Source organism: Lutjanus erythropterus, chromosome 19, assembly GCF_056507025.1.
Source record: "Lutjanus erythropterus isolate fLutEry1 chromosome 19, fLutEry1.hap2, whole genome shotgun sequence".
Taxonomy (NCBI): Eukaryota; Metazoa; Chordata; class Actinopteri; order Lutjaniformes; family Lutjanidae; genus Lutjanus; species Lutjanus erythropterus.
In genome coordinates, this window is record NC_139335.1 from 23,923,449 (window position 1) to 23,939,330 (window position 15,882).

General features: G+C 38.9%; 1 protein-coding gene across 4 annotated transcripts in view; it reads right to left on the reverse strand.

Annotated features, from left to right (window-relative positions):
- usp7 (ubiquitin specific peptidase 7 (herpes virus-associated)) overlaps positions 1-15,882 on the reverse strand; it is a 35,973-nt gene that overhangs the window by 2,108 nt on the left and 17,983 nt on the right. For 3 of the 4 annotated variants that reach the window (XM_084745277.1, XM_084745274.1, XM_084745278.1), the window contains exons 16-30: positions 15,014-15,148; positions 14,342-14,443; positions 13,795-13,900; positions 13,233-13,325; positions 13,054-13,121; positions 12,648-12,748; positions 10,689-10,842; positions 10,186-10,253; positions 8,155-8,263; positions 5,782-5,859; positions 5,535-5,635; positions 4,066-4,165; positions 1,709-1,828; positions 1,505-1,576; positions 1,127-1,217 (exon numbers count right to left, since the gene is read on the reverse strand). In XM_084745277.1, the coding sequence (XP_084601403.1) occupies positions 1,127-1,217; positions 1,505-1,576; positions 1,709-1,828; positions 4,066-4,165; positions 5,535-5,635; positions 5,782-5,859; positions 8,155-8,263; positions 10,186-10,253; positions 10,689-10,842; positions 12,648-12,748; positions 13,054-13,121; positions 13,233-13,325; positions 13,795-13,900; positions 14,342-14,443; positions 15,014-15,148 (1,498 nt within the window). The remainder of the gene's footprint in view (positions 1-1,126; positions 1,218-1,504; positions 1,577-1,708; positions 1,829-4,065; positions 4,166-5,534; positions 5,636-5,781; positions 5,860-8,154; positions 8,264-10,185; positions 10,254-10,688; positions 10,843-12,647; positions 12,749-13,053; positions 13,122-13,232; positions 13,326-13,794; positions 13,901-14,341; positions 14,444-15,013; positions 15,149-15,882) is intronic. The other variant, XM_084745276.1, reaches the window with a different exon arrangement.

Below are 15,882 nucleotides of genomic sequence, written 5' to 3' on the forward strand. Positions count from 1 at the left end.
ATTATTTAGACAATTTTATTTTTGACATTACATTGTATTGGTTATTATGGTAGAAACACTACTGTTTGTGTCCACAAGGGCCTTCAAAATCAACACAATATTTTAGTTCCTTGCGGTAGCTTTAAATAAACAGAATTTAGAGTATCTAGAAAAGAAAAGACTAACAAGCTTAGGGGGTTTAGTCCAATCTTATTGTGGCTCATACATAAACAGCCTCTAAGAACGACCCCAAGGATGATCCTGCCTACATGAGTTTCCCACAACAAGTTTAGGAGTTGGCTACTAAAATGTAGAAGTCATGAATACTAGCGTTGCGTGAACTTTGTGCACCACAGAAAATATTATAGGCCCTCCAAGTACCACCATTATGACAGATGTTATAAATACAGCAGTGCAGGTCTATCCTATTCAGCCACACACAGTTCACTCAGGAGGCAGTTTTATCTTGCCATCGTAGTTTTGCTTTGAAGCCTCTGTAAACCAAAATCCACAACAGTCATTTAATTGTGTAATTTAGGGTCTTAGGTACATAATAGTAAGCAAAAGAACAGTACAAAAAGTACTACTGTATTACTCATATTTAATCAAAATTTGAAATATTGTTATCCTGTTTTGGGTTTGAAATGGGTGTGTTTGTGGTTGGAGATTTATTACGAAACTTACACAATTAATTCCACAAACCAATCATAAAAAAATCCATGTCAATTGCTGTTTTTTTCTCCCACTGCTGCAGCTGCTGTCTGAATCTGAGCCAACTCAACTCCCAACAGGGAGGTGAAGCCGTTATATCACTCCTTTAACACAAACAGTGATTTTACTTTGCTGTTAGACAGCCTTTACCGATGACAACCTGGAGCCGCCATCTGTGCTCTCTCCACGATTTTTAAAAAAGTATTAACCAGGAATGTGTTCATACATGAAGTTAATTGGCCAACATGGTACTTTTAGAGTTTTTTGCCCTTGAGCGTTTTGCTGTGCCAACACAGTGACCTCATTTAAAGTGACTGATTTCCCAGGATTGTCGGCGTGATGGACAGGCTGTTGTTTTACTGTAGCTGCAGCCTGCTGCATGTGTAAAAGTCACTACTGTTAGTATAGTAACAGTGACAACAGCAGAAGTAAATACCTGGCTGTGGTTCAAAGTCCTTCAGGTTGACCTCATACTCATCTTCAGTGATGTACTGATGCCGCCCCATCATCACAATCGCAAACTTGAACTGAGAGCAAACACACACACACACAAAACACACATGAAGTTATTTGACAGCCTACCAATGTTTTCCCCACAGGAAACTAAGTAAGTGTTCTGACTGATTTAGTTATACTGAGTTATGCCACACTTGATGTTGAATATGTTAGGACAGTTACGATGACATTTATTGAAATATGTTTATTCATTTACTTTGGCTAGTAAATAAAATGTTAATTATTCACTAGAAAACCTTTAAAACTGCACTCAACATTCAATCATCTCTGGTTGTACGAGCCAAGTGTGGTGTTTTACCTTCTCAAATTCTTTCTCCTGAATGTCCAGCATGGTCTGGATCCTCCTCATCACCTCCCGAAATGACTCGCCCTGTGTGGAGGCGGGGCCAGGGTGGGAGTCGAGGAAGGAAAAGAAAAGACAACACGGAGAATGAAGATGAGAAACAGAGCAATACATTTAGTTAAGTAGACAAAAAGCTCTCACATGTCTGCGTACACACACCTGTCTGATCTTGAGCAAGAAGGGGATCCCAAAGGTGCCGAAGACCTCCTTGTGGAAGTGAGCAACAGGGATTAGCATTTCACTGTCCTTGTCCAAGTCCACCTGGTCCAAAGGAATCTCCTGATTGAGTGAAGAAAAAAGGAAAAATGACAGAAGAGATTTAGTCAAGTCAGTTACTAAGTGACTACTTAGAGCAGGCTACAAAATGTGTGTGTGTTCAGCTCAGCTCATTAAGCTGCTACTTTACAGTGCAATCTAGATATCCAGAGAATCCAGATAAAAACACATATCACATGTTTCCAAAAACAATTTCAAATGTGGCTTGTCTGGCCACAGCACACTTTGTATCAGTCCATCTCAGATGAGTGCAGGCTCTAAGTCTGGGGCGTTTCAGGATGTTGTTGATGTAGGTCAAAGGTCACCGCATTCAATATTATGGGTTGTAAATTGTGAAATCCATAAATTACTGCAGTTTCGTGTTGAGAAACGTTCTTAAACTGTTGATCTATTTGGTCAAGCAATTTTTCACATTGCTGAAAAACTGTTGAACCTCAACCCATCCATGCTTGTGAACGACTGAGCCCTTTAAGGATGCCCCTTTCATATCCAATCACTTGTTGTCCCAAACAGGTGTTTTTTGAGAATTTCACAACTTTTTTTCCCTGTATTTTTGTTTCCCTGTAACAGCTTTTTTTGAAATGTGTCGCAGGCATCAAATTCAGAATAGGTATATATTTACAAAAGACAATGAAGCTTGAACATTAAAAATCTTGGCAGGCCATAAAGTATTTGCAAATCATTGCATTCTATTTTCATGTGTTTGTCTTGGAGATGCAAGTTGCAATGGCAGCAGTTCTCTACTTCCATACTCATGATTCTTTGCCATATGGTGTGCCGTGGGCAATAGCCTCTTGGAACGTCCAAGTCTGGGGTTGGTTCTGAGCACTCAACTGTACTTGTGGCTCTCATTTGGAAGTCTCTCTCCATACTGTTTGCTATGATTCTTGTGTAAGTGGTAAAAGAGGTTAGTGGTGTTTGAGTTTGTTGGGGGGACTGGTCTGCAGCGTAATTAAAAAAGACACAAAGATTGTTTTTTCTGGTCTGTGTCAGACTTTTCATACCTAAACTACATCCATGCAACAGAAGTAGACCCTTAGTGTGTTCCTTCCTCCATGTTTGTTTGCATTGCTTCCATTCAAATTTCCTGTCTGCATCAATGTTCATCAAAGAACGCAAAACATTGGCCAAATGATGAAAAATATCACTGTAAAGAGCGCAATTCAGGGGTTCCTGCACTTTTTTCCTAAGTCAAATTCAAAAACATGTGAAGCATTTTAAGCTTTTCCAGCACATTACAGCTGTGGTAAATGACAGGCCCCATTTAATTTCTTCATCACATTAAATCAGATGTTACTGTGCTATGAAGAACAAAAAATATGTTTTGTAACAGAATTCCACTGAGTGATGACACACACAACAAACAACAAAGTTTCATGCTTCAAAATTAGGCACCTGTCCTTAAGTAGATTTGCCATTCTATACAACCTGGCTGAGCCGATACAACAATCAATTACTAGACAAATCCTTCTTTTTTTGTTTTCAAGCCATGAATACTTAATGAAGCAGCAATCTCCCAGCATGTTGTCGTCTGTTAGCCTCCCACACACTGTTGGGCACACATCAACAAAAGACTGACAGATCACAGTAAGCATAATCACACGTGCAGAGTGGCAAGTATAGCTTGAGCGGTGTTGCCTTCATTTTGCGTGAAAGGCAAAAGCAACTAGGCTTTTGTTCTGTGCTTTTTTGCTTTTATTTCTTCATCTAAAGAATGCACTACTCAGTCAGACAGCGATTTATTTTGAAAGTAATGCAATTAAAATTTCAAGTAGTTTCAGACACTTCATCCCAAATCCAAGCACTTTTCAAACCTTTAAAACATGACACATCAAGTGTAGAAGTGTTTTCAAGGATTTCCAGCAATCATAAGAACCCTGATTAGTAACAACAGAGCAATATGATAGACCATAATATGAAATGGTAGATGTTTTTCTATCATGGCACAGCCCTAGATTACTGTTTATAGTGTCAGGGTGTGGTCAATTCAACCAGATATCAGCAGTATGTGTAGTTCCAATGCAGCAGACTTTCAGTCAGAAGGTTTCTACAGCTTGGTTTTCAATTAATCAAAATGTCTGCCATAATGGCTGCTATGCAGACAAACTTAGCGGGCCAGCTAAAAAAAAAATGTAACTGTCGCACTGATGGCCTGTTAAGTGGAGGAATGACTAGAGGGAAAAAAAGACAAAAATAAACTAATAAGAGAGACAGAGGAAAAGCCTCGCATACACACTTACCTCTATTCTGAAGGTGCGGCTGGCAGCCGGAGATAAACATTCTAGCAGCTCGTCCTCCTGGTGAACCCCAATGATTTTATAGCTTACTATCTCTAACAGCCTGCGGGGAGGGGGGGCAGACAGAGGAAGAAAGGCTTAATACTCTACAGTAGCTCATTTTTCATAGCATAAAATCACATTAAATTAAGAGTTGTTAAAGACAGCATGTTTATAAAAATGAGATGAATCTGTGCAGTCTGTGGCTGCTGCTGTCCTCGAAATTCACAATGGAGGTAAAAGGCTGGTATCACCAGGCAAAGATTCAAAGCAATGGTACCCAAACAGTGAGCCGTGAGGCAAGTCGAAGCATGCCTCAGGATTTTGTAACAACCATACTTAATCATCAATTTCAACTGATGATAAAGTATGGATTGTATATTTATCAATATACAACTATACAAAAAAGTTATGAATGAATATTTAATTTACTATATCAGTAGTTTGTGCACACTCGTTTCTCAATAGAGGCAAATTCTATACCCTAAATATTTCTGAACAGGATTTCCGCAGATTTCATCGAGTTTAAGACTTTTTAAGATTAGATTATGAATGCAATTTCAGACCCATTTCACAGCCATACAGGCAAAAAAGTACAAGCGCATTTTGCATGAGTGGACATTGGTTCAACGTTGGTTTTGTTTTGAGGTTTTACAACATTATCAATGGAAACTTCCATCAAAGCAAACTCCAGTTTTTGCTATCGATTGACACCTACTATTCCCCCATCTGCACTCTGATCTGTTAATAGGCTACTCATTGCCTCCATTGGTTAGGTTTGTCATATAGGGTATCTTGCATGGATATGAATACAGCTGTGGCTTGAGATTTTGGCAAACCCTTTGGTGTGTCTTGGGAACAAAAAGTTTTGAAATCCACTGATTTAAAGCACAGTAAAAACCTTTCAAACAAACATTTTCTTGTAAATGTTTGGGAAAGATTTCTTTGTTGGCATCATGTCAATTTTCTTTGTTCCATTACTGGCTGAAATTGACCAGGCTGCACTCTGAACTGGTCCTGACCCAAGAGACACTGGAGGGGAAATGTTCGATATATGAAGATGTGACTTACAGGAGAACATATGGGTACATTATTTTCTCTGGGTGGAGGCAGATGAGTGAAAAAAACTAGTGACTTGCAGACACTACTGTTGGCTTCCAATGGCTTTATTCAATCCGTCAGCAATGTGAAATCTTATCGTCACACCTATGTGTATGAAAATGCTACAGCTGTGATTAGAAATGTCTTGAGAATGCATAAAACGGATGGTAAAGCTAAGTGATAGTGTTTGGAAATGTGTTTTTAAATATTTACTTTCATAATGTTGACCATCATATGCTAAATTTTCAGAGTGAGATACCTGCAGCTACAGTACACTGTAGCTGTCAAACACAACACTGAAACAATGACACACACTCCTGCAGGGTGGATACCTGAGCTTCTCAGAGCCTTTTTCAGAGAGCTCCACTGCCTTTTTACATTCTTCCAAAAGGTCCCGCACACAGCCATGCTTGTCAGGGTAGAGGGTAATCTCCTGCAACAATCAACAAAAAGTTTATGTCTGTGCTGGAATCACACTAAATATTTGACTTATTATGTATATAATATTCCTCAGGGGAAGTACTAGTGTGTGAGACTAACATGCATTATCTGGCTGGGTAACGTGTGAGAGTATTTTACCTCCTCTCTGAACTGGCTGTTGAGCCATATGGATTTAAAACTCCTCCTGTTCTCAAAGTCTGTTATCTTCATCTTTAACTGTGAATGCACAAGAAGAGAGAGAAAGAATTAGAAAGAAGTTCTGCTGAACTTCGTGCTGTATTAAGGAAGCCAGTATGTGTAGACGACACCCTGTGATGATTGGTCACATTAAATGTGTCCAGAATTCAGACCACAATGGAAAGTAAATGTCGGTTGCAGCTGTGTGTGCATCATACAGCATTTTCAATTTTCAAGAATCTCTTTTCCCACTTATCTATAAAACTTTGAACGATACTTAAAAACTTTAAAACTATGTAACTCCCCAATACTTCCAGAGAGGCTGAGGGTAGCAGCTGTTTAGAAAGTAACATAGTGAAGGAAGATGATGAACATGTGGCTCATTTTTTCTTGCCTTTTTTTGATACAAGCTCACAGCTTCAAGTCTGGCTACACGATTCTTGCTCAAATGTCAATCACGATTTTTCTGCCTAAGAACTGAGATCACGATTCTCTTTTTTTTCCCCAACAAAAATACTTATTTCACTCCTAGATGCCCAATTAGGAAAAAAAGACATCTTCTGTAAAAAGAAATACCTCAAGCCTTCTTTCCTCTTACTTTCAACCAGTCAAGTAACTCACTTAAATGGTCCTGAACACAAACAGAGTGTAAAGGTAAATCTCTTGAATAAATAATTTATACACAGAACCATACATAATGTGCTATAATAATGTCTGTAAAACGGTTGTTTTGCCCATAAATTTTTCACAATGACAAGCCTATTGCTTTGTTATTTAAAAGCTTTCATTATGAAACAGCAAAATCAACAATTTTTTCATCAGCAGTAACTTAACACATCTCCTATCCAGCTAAATGCAAACATGGAACAGTAAAATGAGGCACAAAACACCACAAAGCACAAACAACGACACCGGAGACAAACTAAATTTCAGACCACAAAGATTCAGTTAAAAGCTTAAAGTACTGAGAGCTGGACACACTTTTAAAACTCCTAGTGACCATGAGTTGAGTCGTGACACACGCTTGTTTGAGGGGGAGACTTTAAACAGGTCTGATGTGCTTGGAGTCTACGTGTTTATCTTCAGTTTTGGGTGGATAACATTAATAAATTACTCTGTTGGGAAGCTTTTATTTCACTTAGAATAATGTAACAACTGGTTGTTAACTCAAGAAAGGTCATCTGTCTTAGTCGCATTTCTCTCTCTCTCCATCATCCGCTCCGTGTGAGAGCACATTGTTGAAGCACACAGCAAAGGAGAGAAGGGAGAGAAAGAAGCGCAACCAAGCAAAAGCAAAATGCAGTATTACTCTCACTTAAATGAGTGCACATAAATTAGGTAAATAATACAAATAAAATATTTTGCTTCTTTCAGGGAGGTGGGAGGAGTCCCACTGATCTGGAAAACATGTGAAACAGTAACTGGGATGTAATTGAGATAGTGATTTTCTTTAACAATTAATCGTGCAGCTCTAGCTGTAAGCTGGCTAAGTTAGCTTTAGCTTTGTTAACTCTAGTGCAAACTAAGCCACAGCATAATTAGCTGCCTGCCTGACACTCCTCTACTGGAACATCCATCAGTTCAGTGCATGACATAAATCTGGTTTCTCCATCTGAAGTACGGTTTACCGTACAGACATCCTGAAATTTTCAGGACAGCAGAAAGCATCTTTCATTACTTAGAAAAATGATGAAGTATTAGTCAGACCTCATTCTGCTATAAGATCCAAAAACATTTTAGAAAGAAAATATGCAGGATGAAACATTAAAGAAGGCTGAAAGTAGGCCTGCAACTAACAATTTTGATTAGTGATTAATTTGACAGTTGCTTTCTAGTTTAATCAGTTAATCGATTGGTCCAAAAAGGCCCTTACTTTGCTCAGCCAACAGTCCTAAAGCACAACAATATTCATTTAATATAATGTAGAAAGCAGCATTAAAAAAAAAAAAAGGCAAATATAAACAAAATATAAGTAATTGCCAAATAAATTTCTGTCCAACAGCTTATTGCTTTGTTGACTTATCGTTGCAGCTGTAGTTGAAAGTCAAAGCTAGACTGAGAAATAGGAATAGAGAAAAGAATGAATGAATGACCCAAAAACAAAAGAATGTTAAGATAAACAAGGCCTGATAAAAATTATGAGGATGAGCAACATGAGAAACAGTGAAAGTCAACAAATATAGAAACAAAGACAGACTACAGGAATAGCTTGAAAAATCAAATTAATCCTTTTTGCCAAAAAGTAGCGGTCTCAGGTCAAACTATACCTTCAAATAAGAAAATCAACAACAACAACAATTCAGGTAAGTCCCAGAGATCCAGAGCTGTTCCTACCTGCTGGTAGTACAGTTTCTTGGGCTGCCGAGGTTTGAAGAATTGCAGCAGGTCCCGCAGTGTTCCCTCATAGTTGTGTCTGAGAGGATTCCCTGGACCGTCCCTGTACCTGGCCACCACACCACCAGGCAGGGGGGGAGGACGACAAAGGGGAGGAAAGAGAGATGACAGGTGAAGAGAAACAGAGGGTGGGGAAAAAAAGAAGTGAAGGAGGAGATAAAAAAAAAAAGCAGCAAGTGGACAAAGAGAAAAGAGGAGGTGGTGGTGGGGGGGTGGGGGATGTGCAGAAGGGAAAGATGTGAAAATTCAGAGTTGCGGAGGCAGAACAGAGTAGGAATGGAGAGGAAGATAGAGGAGGCCGGGAGGAAGGTAGAGCGGGAGGAGTCAGAGGAAAACAACAAAGAAAGGTGGGGGGGGACAGGTTACGCAACATTTCTACTGACAGGTGCAAGTAATCAAAGCAAACATGACAGGCTGTGGAAACTGTATGAATATACACTATCCATTTCTTTCTGTATGCAAGCAGGACTTCAAAAGCTGTATAATTATTTGAAAATTAAAGTAAAATTCTGTCACTATTAACTTGAGAGATATTGTTTTCTACTACACACACTACACACTAAGCTTGTCATGGTAGTAGGTGTTAAATGATGTTGGGGGATACACTGATTACATTGCGTGGCCAATGCCCCCACCATCTAAGTGTGTTATCAATATCTTGTTGGATGCTACAATTATAACCTGAAAGTGTCTGCTCTGGACAGCAAGGCAACACAACTCTAATCTCAAGGATAATCACATCCTGACATGAAGTTGCTGGACAACTGGATATAGCTGTACAGACTGACATTCGCTGGAACAGCAATTATATGGAGCAACAGCATCACCAAACAGTCATGGTGTATGTGCCAGGGCTGAACAATTAAGCAAAATGTTATCAAAATCGCAATATGGTCAACTGCAATTCTCAATTCGCAAACAGCACAATATTTTCAGCACAACAATACTTTAAATTAAATACTCATGTCCCACAGAAATATGCAATCCTATCCTATCCTTTAATATGTTTGTCACTGAACCTGAGAATAATGATATAATAAAAATTATAATTCCCTTTAATATTGCAAATCATATCACAATTGCAATCGGTCAAAATAATCCTAATTAGATATTTTTTCAAAATTGCCCAGCCCTAGTGCTGGTGCTAAGGTGTCTAAATTAAGGCTAATTTGGCTAAACCAAGCTAGCTCAGACAGCTAACATTACAACCAGTGTGTACTATGTTGAAGATCATAATAAGCAATCTAATGTTCCAGATATTGAGCTTCATCACTCATCTTTTCTTGTAAAATGTCCTCACCATGGAATCTCTGCTACATAGCAGGGGTGTCACAATTCTCCAAATCTACAATTCGATTCAACTTTTGATTTTAAGGTCACAATTCGATTTGATTTAAACATTTTTTTTTAGTATTGAGGCCAATGATGTTATTGGATTATTGAGTCTTGATTTGTAAAGATCATCAGACCATTGATTTTATGCTCTGACACAAGTCATTTACAGTCAAATATGTATTTAAAAAGTCTACATGGTATCAAGAGTGATGTAATGGCCAGTAAGCTACAGTGTTGTTGTTTTTTTCTTTGGACACGCACTGTATCCTGCAAGTAGGTGCAAATACCAACCAGAAAGAAAAGTACAAAACAAATAGACCAGCTCTCTCTTTACATTGTGCCCCATCTTTTTCTTTACTGTCCTGATGTTTTATTTTTCAGTTTATTACAGTTTTACAGTTAAAACTCTAACAATAACTGCCATATTCTGATTCCTCCTCAATTGACATACACTGGAAAAGACACGTGTAATAAGGTGATCAGTATTGTGTTTAATGGTACTGCACACTTTAACTATGATCACATAGTATGCTCCTCTTGGGTCTTTGTCAGCATCCCTCATCATGTGAAATTTTCCCCAAAACACCATTATCTGTGTGTTTGTGTGTGTGTGTGTGGATGGGACAACCCTCCTACCCCTGTGACTTGAAGAACTGCAACAGCATGGGATCTGTGTTCAACCTCTGCGCTACTGTCTTGGCCACCTGACAAACACACAAAACAAACATTACAAGTGGGGATCACCACAGGCCAGTCAGGTTTCATCTGTGTCTGCTGACTGAAATGCCAACAGGGAGACTGCGAGGAAAAGGGAAAAAAAACATTTAACCACGTCATTCCAACCTTAGAATTTGGTAGGTTTCAAGAATTAAGACCATAGTTTCTCAAAATTTGGCCAGCAGTCCAATGGAGCCTCTTGGAACAATTTTGAAATGCACTTGATCAATTTTAACACAGGAAAACTGGACTGCATTGTTACTTCAGACAATACATATAGTGACAAATAAATGGATTAATGACTGCGCACCAGCCTTTGTTGCTATGGTCTTTTTTTTTTTCTTAAGAAAGCTAATGTATTCCTTTCACTTATTTTTCTGCAAAACTTGAGACAACCTTTCAATGTGTCTGATGGTTCATACCTGAAAATAATTCATGCGGTTAGAGAGCGTGACCACAAAGCCAGGGTCGTTGTGGATGGTCTTGTCACAGAAAATGACGTCCACACGGTGGTAGAGATCCCGGAAATAGTCCTTGGCTGTAGGCAGTTCACTGCTGTCATTCTCTGGGTCATCCCTTCATGATTGGAGGAAAGCAGGATGATGGATTAATCAATACAGCATGTGTAGTGGGGCTTTTATTGACTGCTCTGACTGCCACAATAGAGGTAACTTTTGGGATTAAAAAGTGGATTTATCTTTACTCATGCTTTTCAACATATCTGCAGCAGCAAGTTGCAAATGCAAACACAGACATACACCTGCCTTTGTTCACTAGATGTATTCTGGCTGGTTAGGGCGAACAAACAAAAATGATTCTGTGGTGCTGCATCTACTGCAGATGTTGGTTTATTGCTTTGTTTGTTGGTGCTTTACTGCCACCAACTGTCATTAAGCTGAAATGAATGGTGGAATGTGAATCCTTATTTTTATTGTTTTGCAACAAACAAAATAGTAATCCACTTGTAAAAACATTGCACCACAGCACTACTAGTGGTCAAAAACCCCAAAGGGTATCTTTGAGATACAAGGGCTGGGATGACTTTGCTGGCTATACCATTTCCTCAGCCATTACAGTCACAGCTAGCATCAAAGCATCTCAGTGTATCTTAACCCTTAAATACATGAAATACACAAATTTGGCTGCTAGGGATCTCTCTCCCATTGAAACAACAAGAAAAGACAGTTTGATGACATTGTGAAGTAACAGTAGGAGCTGAGTTTTTATCTTCACTGCTAAACAACCACCAAACTTGCTGACATGACTCAGGCATAAATCATGGTCATAGATGAGGTAACATATTTAAGTTTTATTCATGCTATGTCTAGTCAAGTTTGCAGTCTTCCTTTCTCTTTCTCAGCATTTGTTTTCCTGGAAGTTGCAACAACTAGTAGATAGTAGAAAATGCATTGTTACCTAGGGATAGATATAGAAAAATGGTACTAAATTTGTACCCATTCCTGATTGGTCAGTACAAAAGTACTGATAAGCTCCTGGACAAATGGCGCTGCTATCAGTATTTATGTAACACTAATTTGCTCCTACGGCCACATTCAGACAAAATCAAGCAATCAGCCACAGGGCTGTGTGGCAGTGTGTGGGGTGTTTATTTGTGCTAAGAACATATCTGCTGTGAAGCAATCAGAAAATAACGTTTCATTTCTCAGATTCAGCAGGCCCTTTGCCCATCAGTCTGTACCCTGCGTGCTCTCTCTGTCCCCCTCTCTTAAAACACACCGACGCAAACCAAGCAAAGTTTTTGGTGCTGCTAATTTGCAGCATAAACTGAGGGCAGACAGACATCAAAGCACAAAGTAAAACAAGTGAGGACACAGCTGGGAGAGACTGGGTCGCGTTTCAACAAAAATTTACTCTGATTCTACTTTTCCTCCATACACATCAACGTCTTTTTTTTGGGCTTCCTCTCTTGCTAATGTGGTTATGTGAGTGTGCAGTCAAGACAAGAAACACAGAGTGTGGACCCTGCAGTGAAGTGTAGCCTATCTGTAAAATTCACACTGTTGGTGAATAAGTGCTACAGCTCCTCAAGATCCAAGCCAACTTCCTATGTTTTTAATGCTGCTGAGGGGGTTAGCCCCAAAGTAACATGGACTCTGACACAGGCTCACTTAATGTGGGCTGACCTTTAAGGTGGACCAGGCCATCCTCATTTCACTGACAAGCTGCTCCATTGCTCAGGAGATGACCACAAATTAAAAGTCTGCTGATTTTTTTTTTTTTTTTAAAACAAAACTCAACAAAATACGTTTCTAAACATTTTTTATGTAAAATGTTACATATCATAGCTTTAAAGTCAAATATATAAATAAAAATAAGGTCACATTGCACATCCCACATTGAAATCACACAGTAAGTCTTACTTCTGGAAGACAATGATGTCCCCGTCCATGAGCTCATCCAGGGCCTTGTCCAGAGAGACATCATAGTCCTGTATCCGCTCTGTTAGATTGGGCTTTACTTCCTGTAACACACAAGGCAACATGGGAAATATAGTCAAACTGTAGCTGCATATGTGAACAAGTGCAGTTGGTTAAGAGTATTTTGACATGCAAAGCTACAGAAAGTTTAAGTGTGAGAAAAAGTGAGATGCTACATCTGACAGTGTCAAACTGTGGCCACAAGAGAATTTGTGTGGCAAAGCTTGTGTGTGTCAGATATACGAGCATGAGAACATGAGTGTGTTATGCAGCGAGCATGGAGTGAGAACAAGTGAGAAAAAGACAGAGAATTGTGCCAGCAAGTGAGTGAGTGACATAAATAGATCACCTCATAGAGGATAAGGCTAGTTTCCTGCTGAAACCCTGCTCTCTCACACATGACTGGCAGAAGGTCTCCTAGTTGCAGAAAGAAAACAGCAACAGAAACATGATTTAATCAACACATTTTTACTTCAAAGTACAACCGTGTGTTTGATTAAAATAGACAAAGATGTTGCTACCACTTACTTATTTTGCAGGATATAGGTGTGTAGATATGTCCACAATAATTTAAGCTTCTGGTTTTGGGGTCATACATCTTCAAGAACAACATGACATCATCTGAAAAGAAAGAGACAAAGTCACTAAAAAAAATACAGTTGCTCTTCTGAAATAGTGACTGATGAAAACTGGTATTAAAATTTCAATAGGGAAACTAAAGCTACACAAACCCTAAGTCTAGTCCAATTATATTACTTTACTCTGTGCTTCCTACAATGTTAACAGCAACAGCTCAGTGATCATAACCTGTGAAGCAGCATTTCTAGTAATTCAAGTTGGTAGTGGTTCAAGTTGGGGGTGTGCCAACACAAACAACATGCAATGCCAGTTTGAAACAAATAAAATCTTAAAAAATAAATTGAATAAGGATTTACAGGCCATGCTGCACAGTCACAAGGTTAAGATTGAGATTCTTCCACCTAAAAATGGGTCACTGAGCTGTCTAGATCAAATATCATTAACAAAATATTGTGTGAAAACCTTGTAAAAGTGACGCTAAGCTGGATGAGGGTTGATGTGTCCGACTTACGGTCTTTGTCAAACTTGGGTAACGTGGCCCCACTGGCTGCCATCTCTGGATCCACGGTCTCCAGAAATATTGTCCAGGGGTTTTCGTTGTCGCTCAAGTCGATCATCTGAAATGCAAACATGCACCACATTAAAAAAAATAATAATTAAATTGTATATGCAAGAGTAGAAGACGTGGTCATGCCTAGTCGTGTTAGCATTCATGGGCATGAATGATTATACACACATACACTAAGAATTGGTGACTGCACACTGATAGATCACATTTTCCTGACAGCAGATGCGTTACATTTACTTCATGTAACACTCTCAACCAAGATCCTGTTTAGCTTTCTGAATTTTTTAAAATTGCAGCAGTTGCAACATTTAAGATTTAAATCCAGGTGATATAATTTATTGTTTTCAGCAACAGAATAGTCTTGACTGTGTTCTAGATTAGAGGTATTTATGCACTTCTGGAGATCTGTGGAAAAACAACAGATGAAAATGTTCCCAAAAATGTCAGAATACCATAAATACCCACATGGGTTACACCCACAAACACTTACCGACTTGTTGCAGTCAGCCTCGTAGTCGAGCATGGCAGGTCGCTTGGTTCCATTGCTCCGGGCCTGCATGGGCCACAGTCTCATCTGGTCCTGCGGGAAACCCTGCAACAAATCAATATGTGAGTTTAATTTAATTTGCAATTAAAAAAAAAAGCTAGGACAGGAGGAAAGAAGTGGGAGGGGAGGCAAGAAGTGTTATGGCAGGGCTTCAGATTATGACCACTTATGACAAAAATTTCTGACTTTTTTTTTTTTTTTTGGCTTTCCTCAAGTCGTTATGGTACACTAACTATCAGTCAGTGGGAGAGGAATTTAATGCGTGCATGTATTGGCTCCCACCAGCTTACACATTACAGGCAAAAGGTGAAATCGACACACATTCATTGAGGCTCATGTGTTGAGAGCAGTGACTCAATATACAGTATATGTGGAGAGAGAGATATTGAGCAATGATTGAGTAATCTGAATGGACATGGCATAAATTTAATAGCAGAGACTATTTTACAAAATCAGAATCCTGTATCCAATCTGCGTTGTTATTCTTTTTAATTATTCTAAAACTTGATTAAGGTTTACTTCTTAATGATGGTACGTGTCAGAATTTAGATGTAATCAAACCAAACCTCTGTGAACATCACGCACATCCCTTTCACACAATTTTGAGTCTCTCACCATGGTCTGGGAGAGGTTCTGGACAAACTCCTGCAGCGTGGAGCTCTTCAGGACCTTGAAGACTGTGTACTTCACCTTCTCCTCATCATACATGTCGTTGCCCTGATGACCACAGAACTGGTCCTCTGTCACCATCTAGCCAGAGGAGGAAGAGGACAGGAAGAAAACATTTGTGACTGTCAGTAAAACAGGACAAAGAATAAAAAACATACAAAAGAGAACCAAAAGCAGCAGATATTTGCTCAAACTGCAGTTTAGGGTCTATTTGTCATACACAAAACAACTACAGAGAACAGAGAAACGGAAACTGAGATCCACTGCTGAGATTAGTTTAAACAAATGAAGGAAAAAAAAGTCTCTTCTACAAAGTTGCAAAATGCAAACTGCAGTTATCACACAACAGGGTTTCCCCCAGTCTATTTCAAGACTGCTGGGCCCCCCCACCAGGCCTAAGCATCGTTGGATTTTATTTTCAGGGCATGCATTTTTAAGATGCAACAACATTTTTAGAGGGGTGGCTTGATCGAAAACATAGATATAATGGCACATATGACATTTGACTTTTGTTAAATTAAAAGATATTTTTTCATTTCAAGAAAATTGTAATTTAATTTATTTTGTTCTTGTTGAATGCAGCATTCCAAGACTGTACATTGATTCTTTGTAAAACTTTACTGTAGTTGATGATTTTTTTTAAAAAGTGTTCATTAAACGACTAATAATAATATTTTCAAATCTCCAGCCAGCTTTCAGCACTGACTTAACGAAGAGCCCTGTGAAATCTGTGTTATTGCTTTTTTAAGCTCTCAATACTGCAATGCTGGCTGTGATTATGTAATCACAGAAACTATAGGGGCCGACCTTATGCT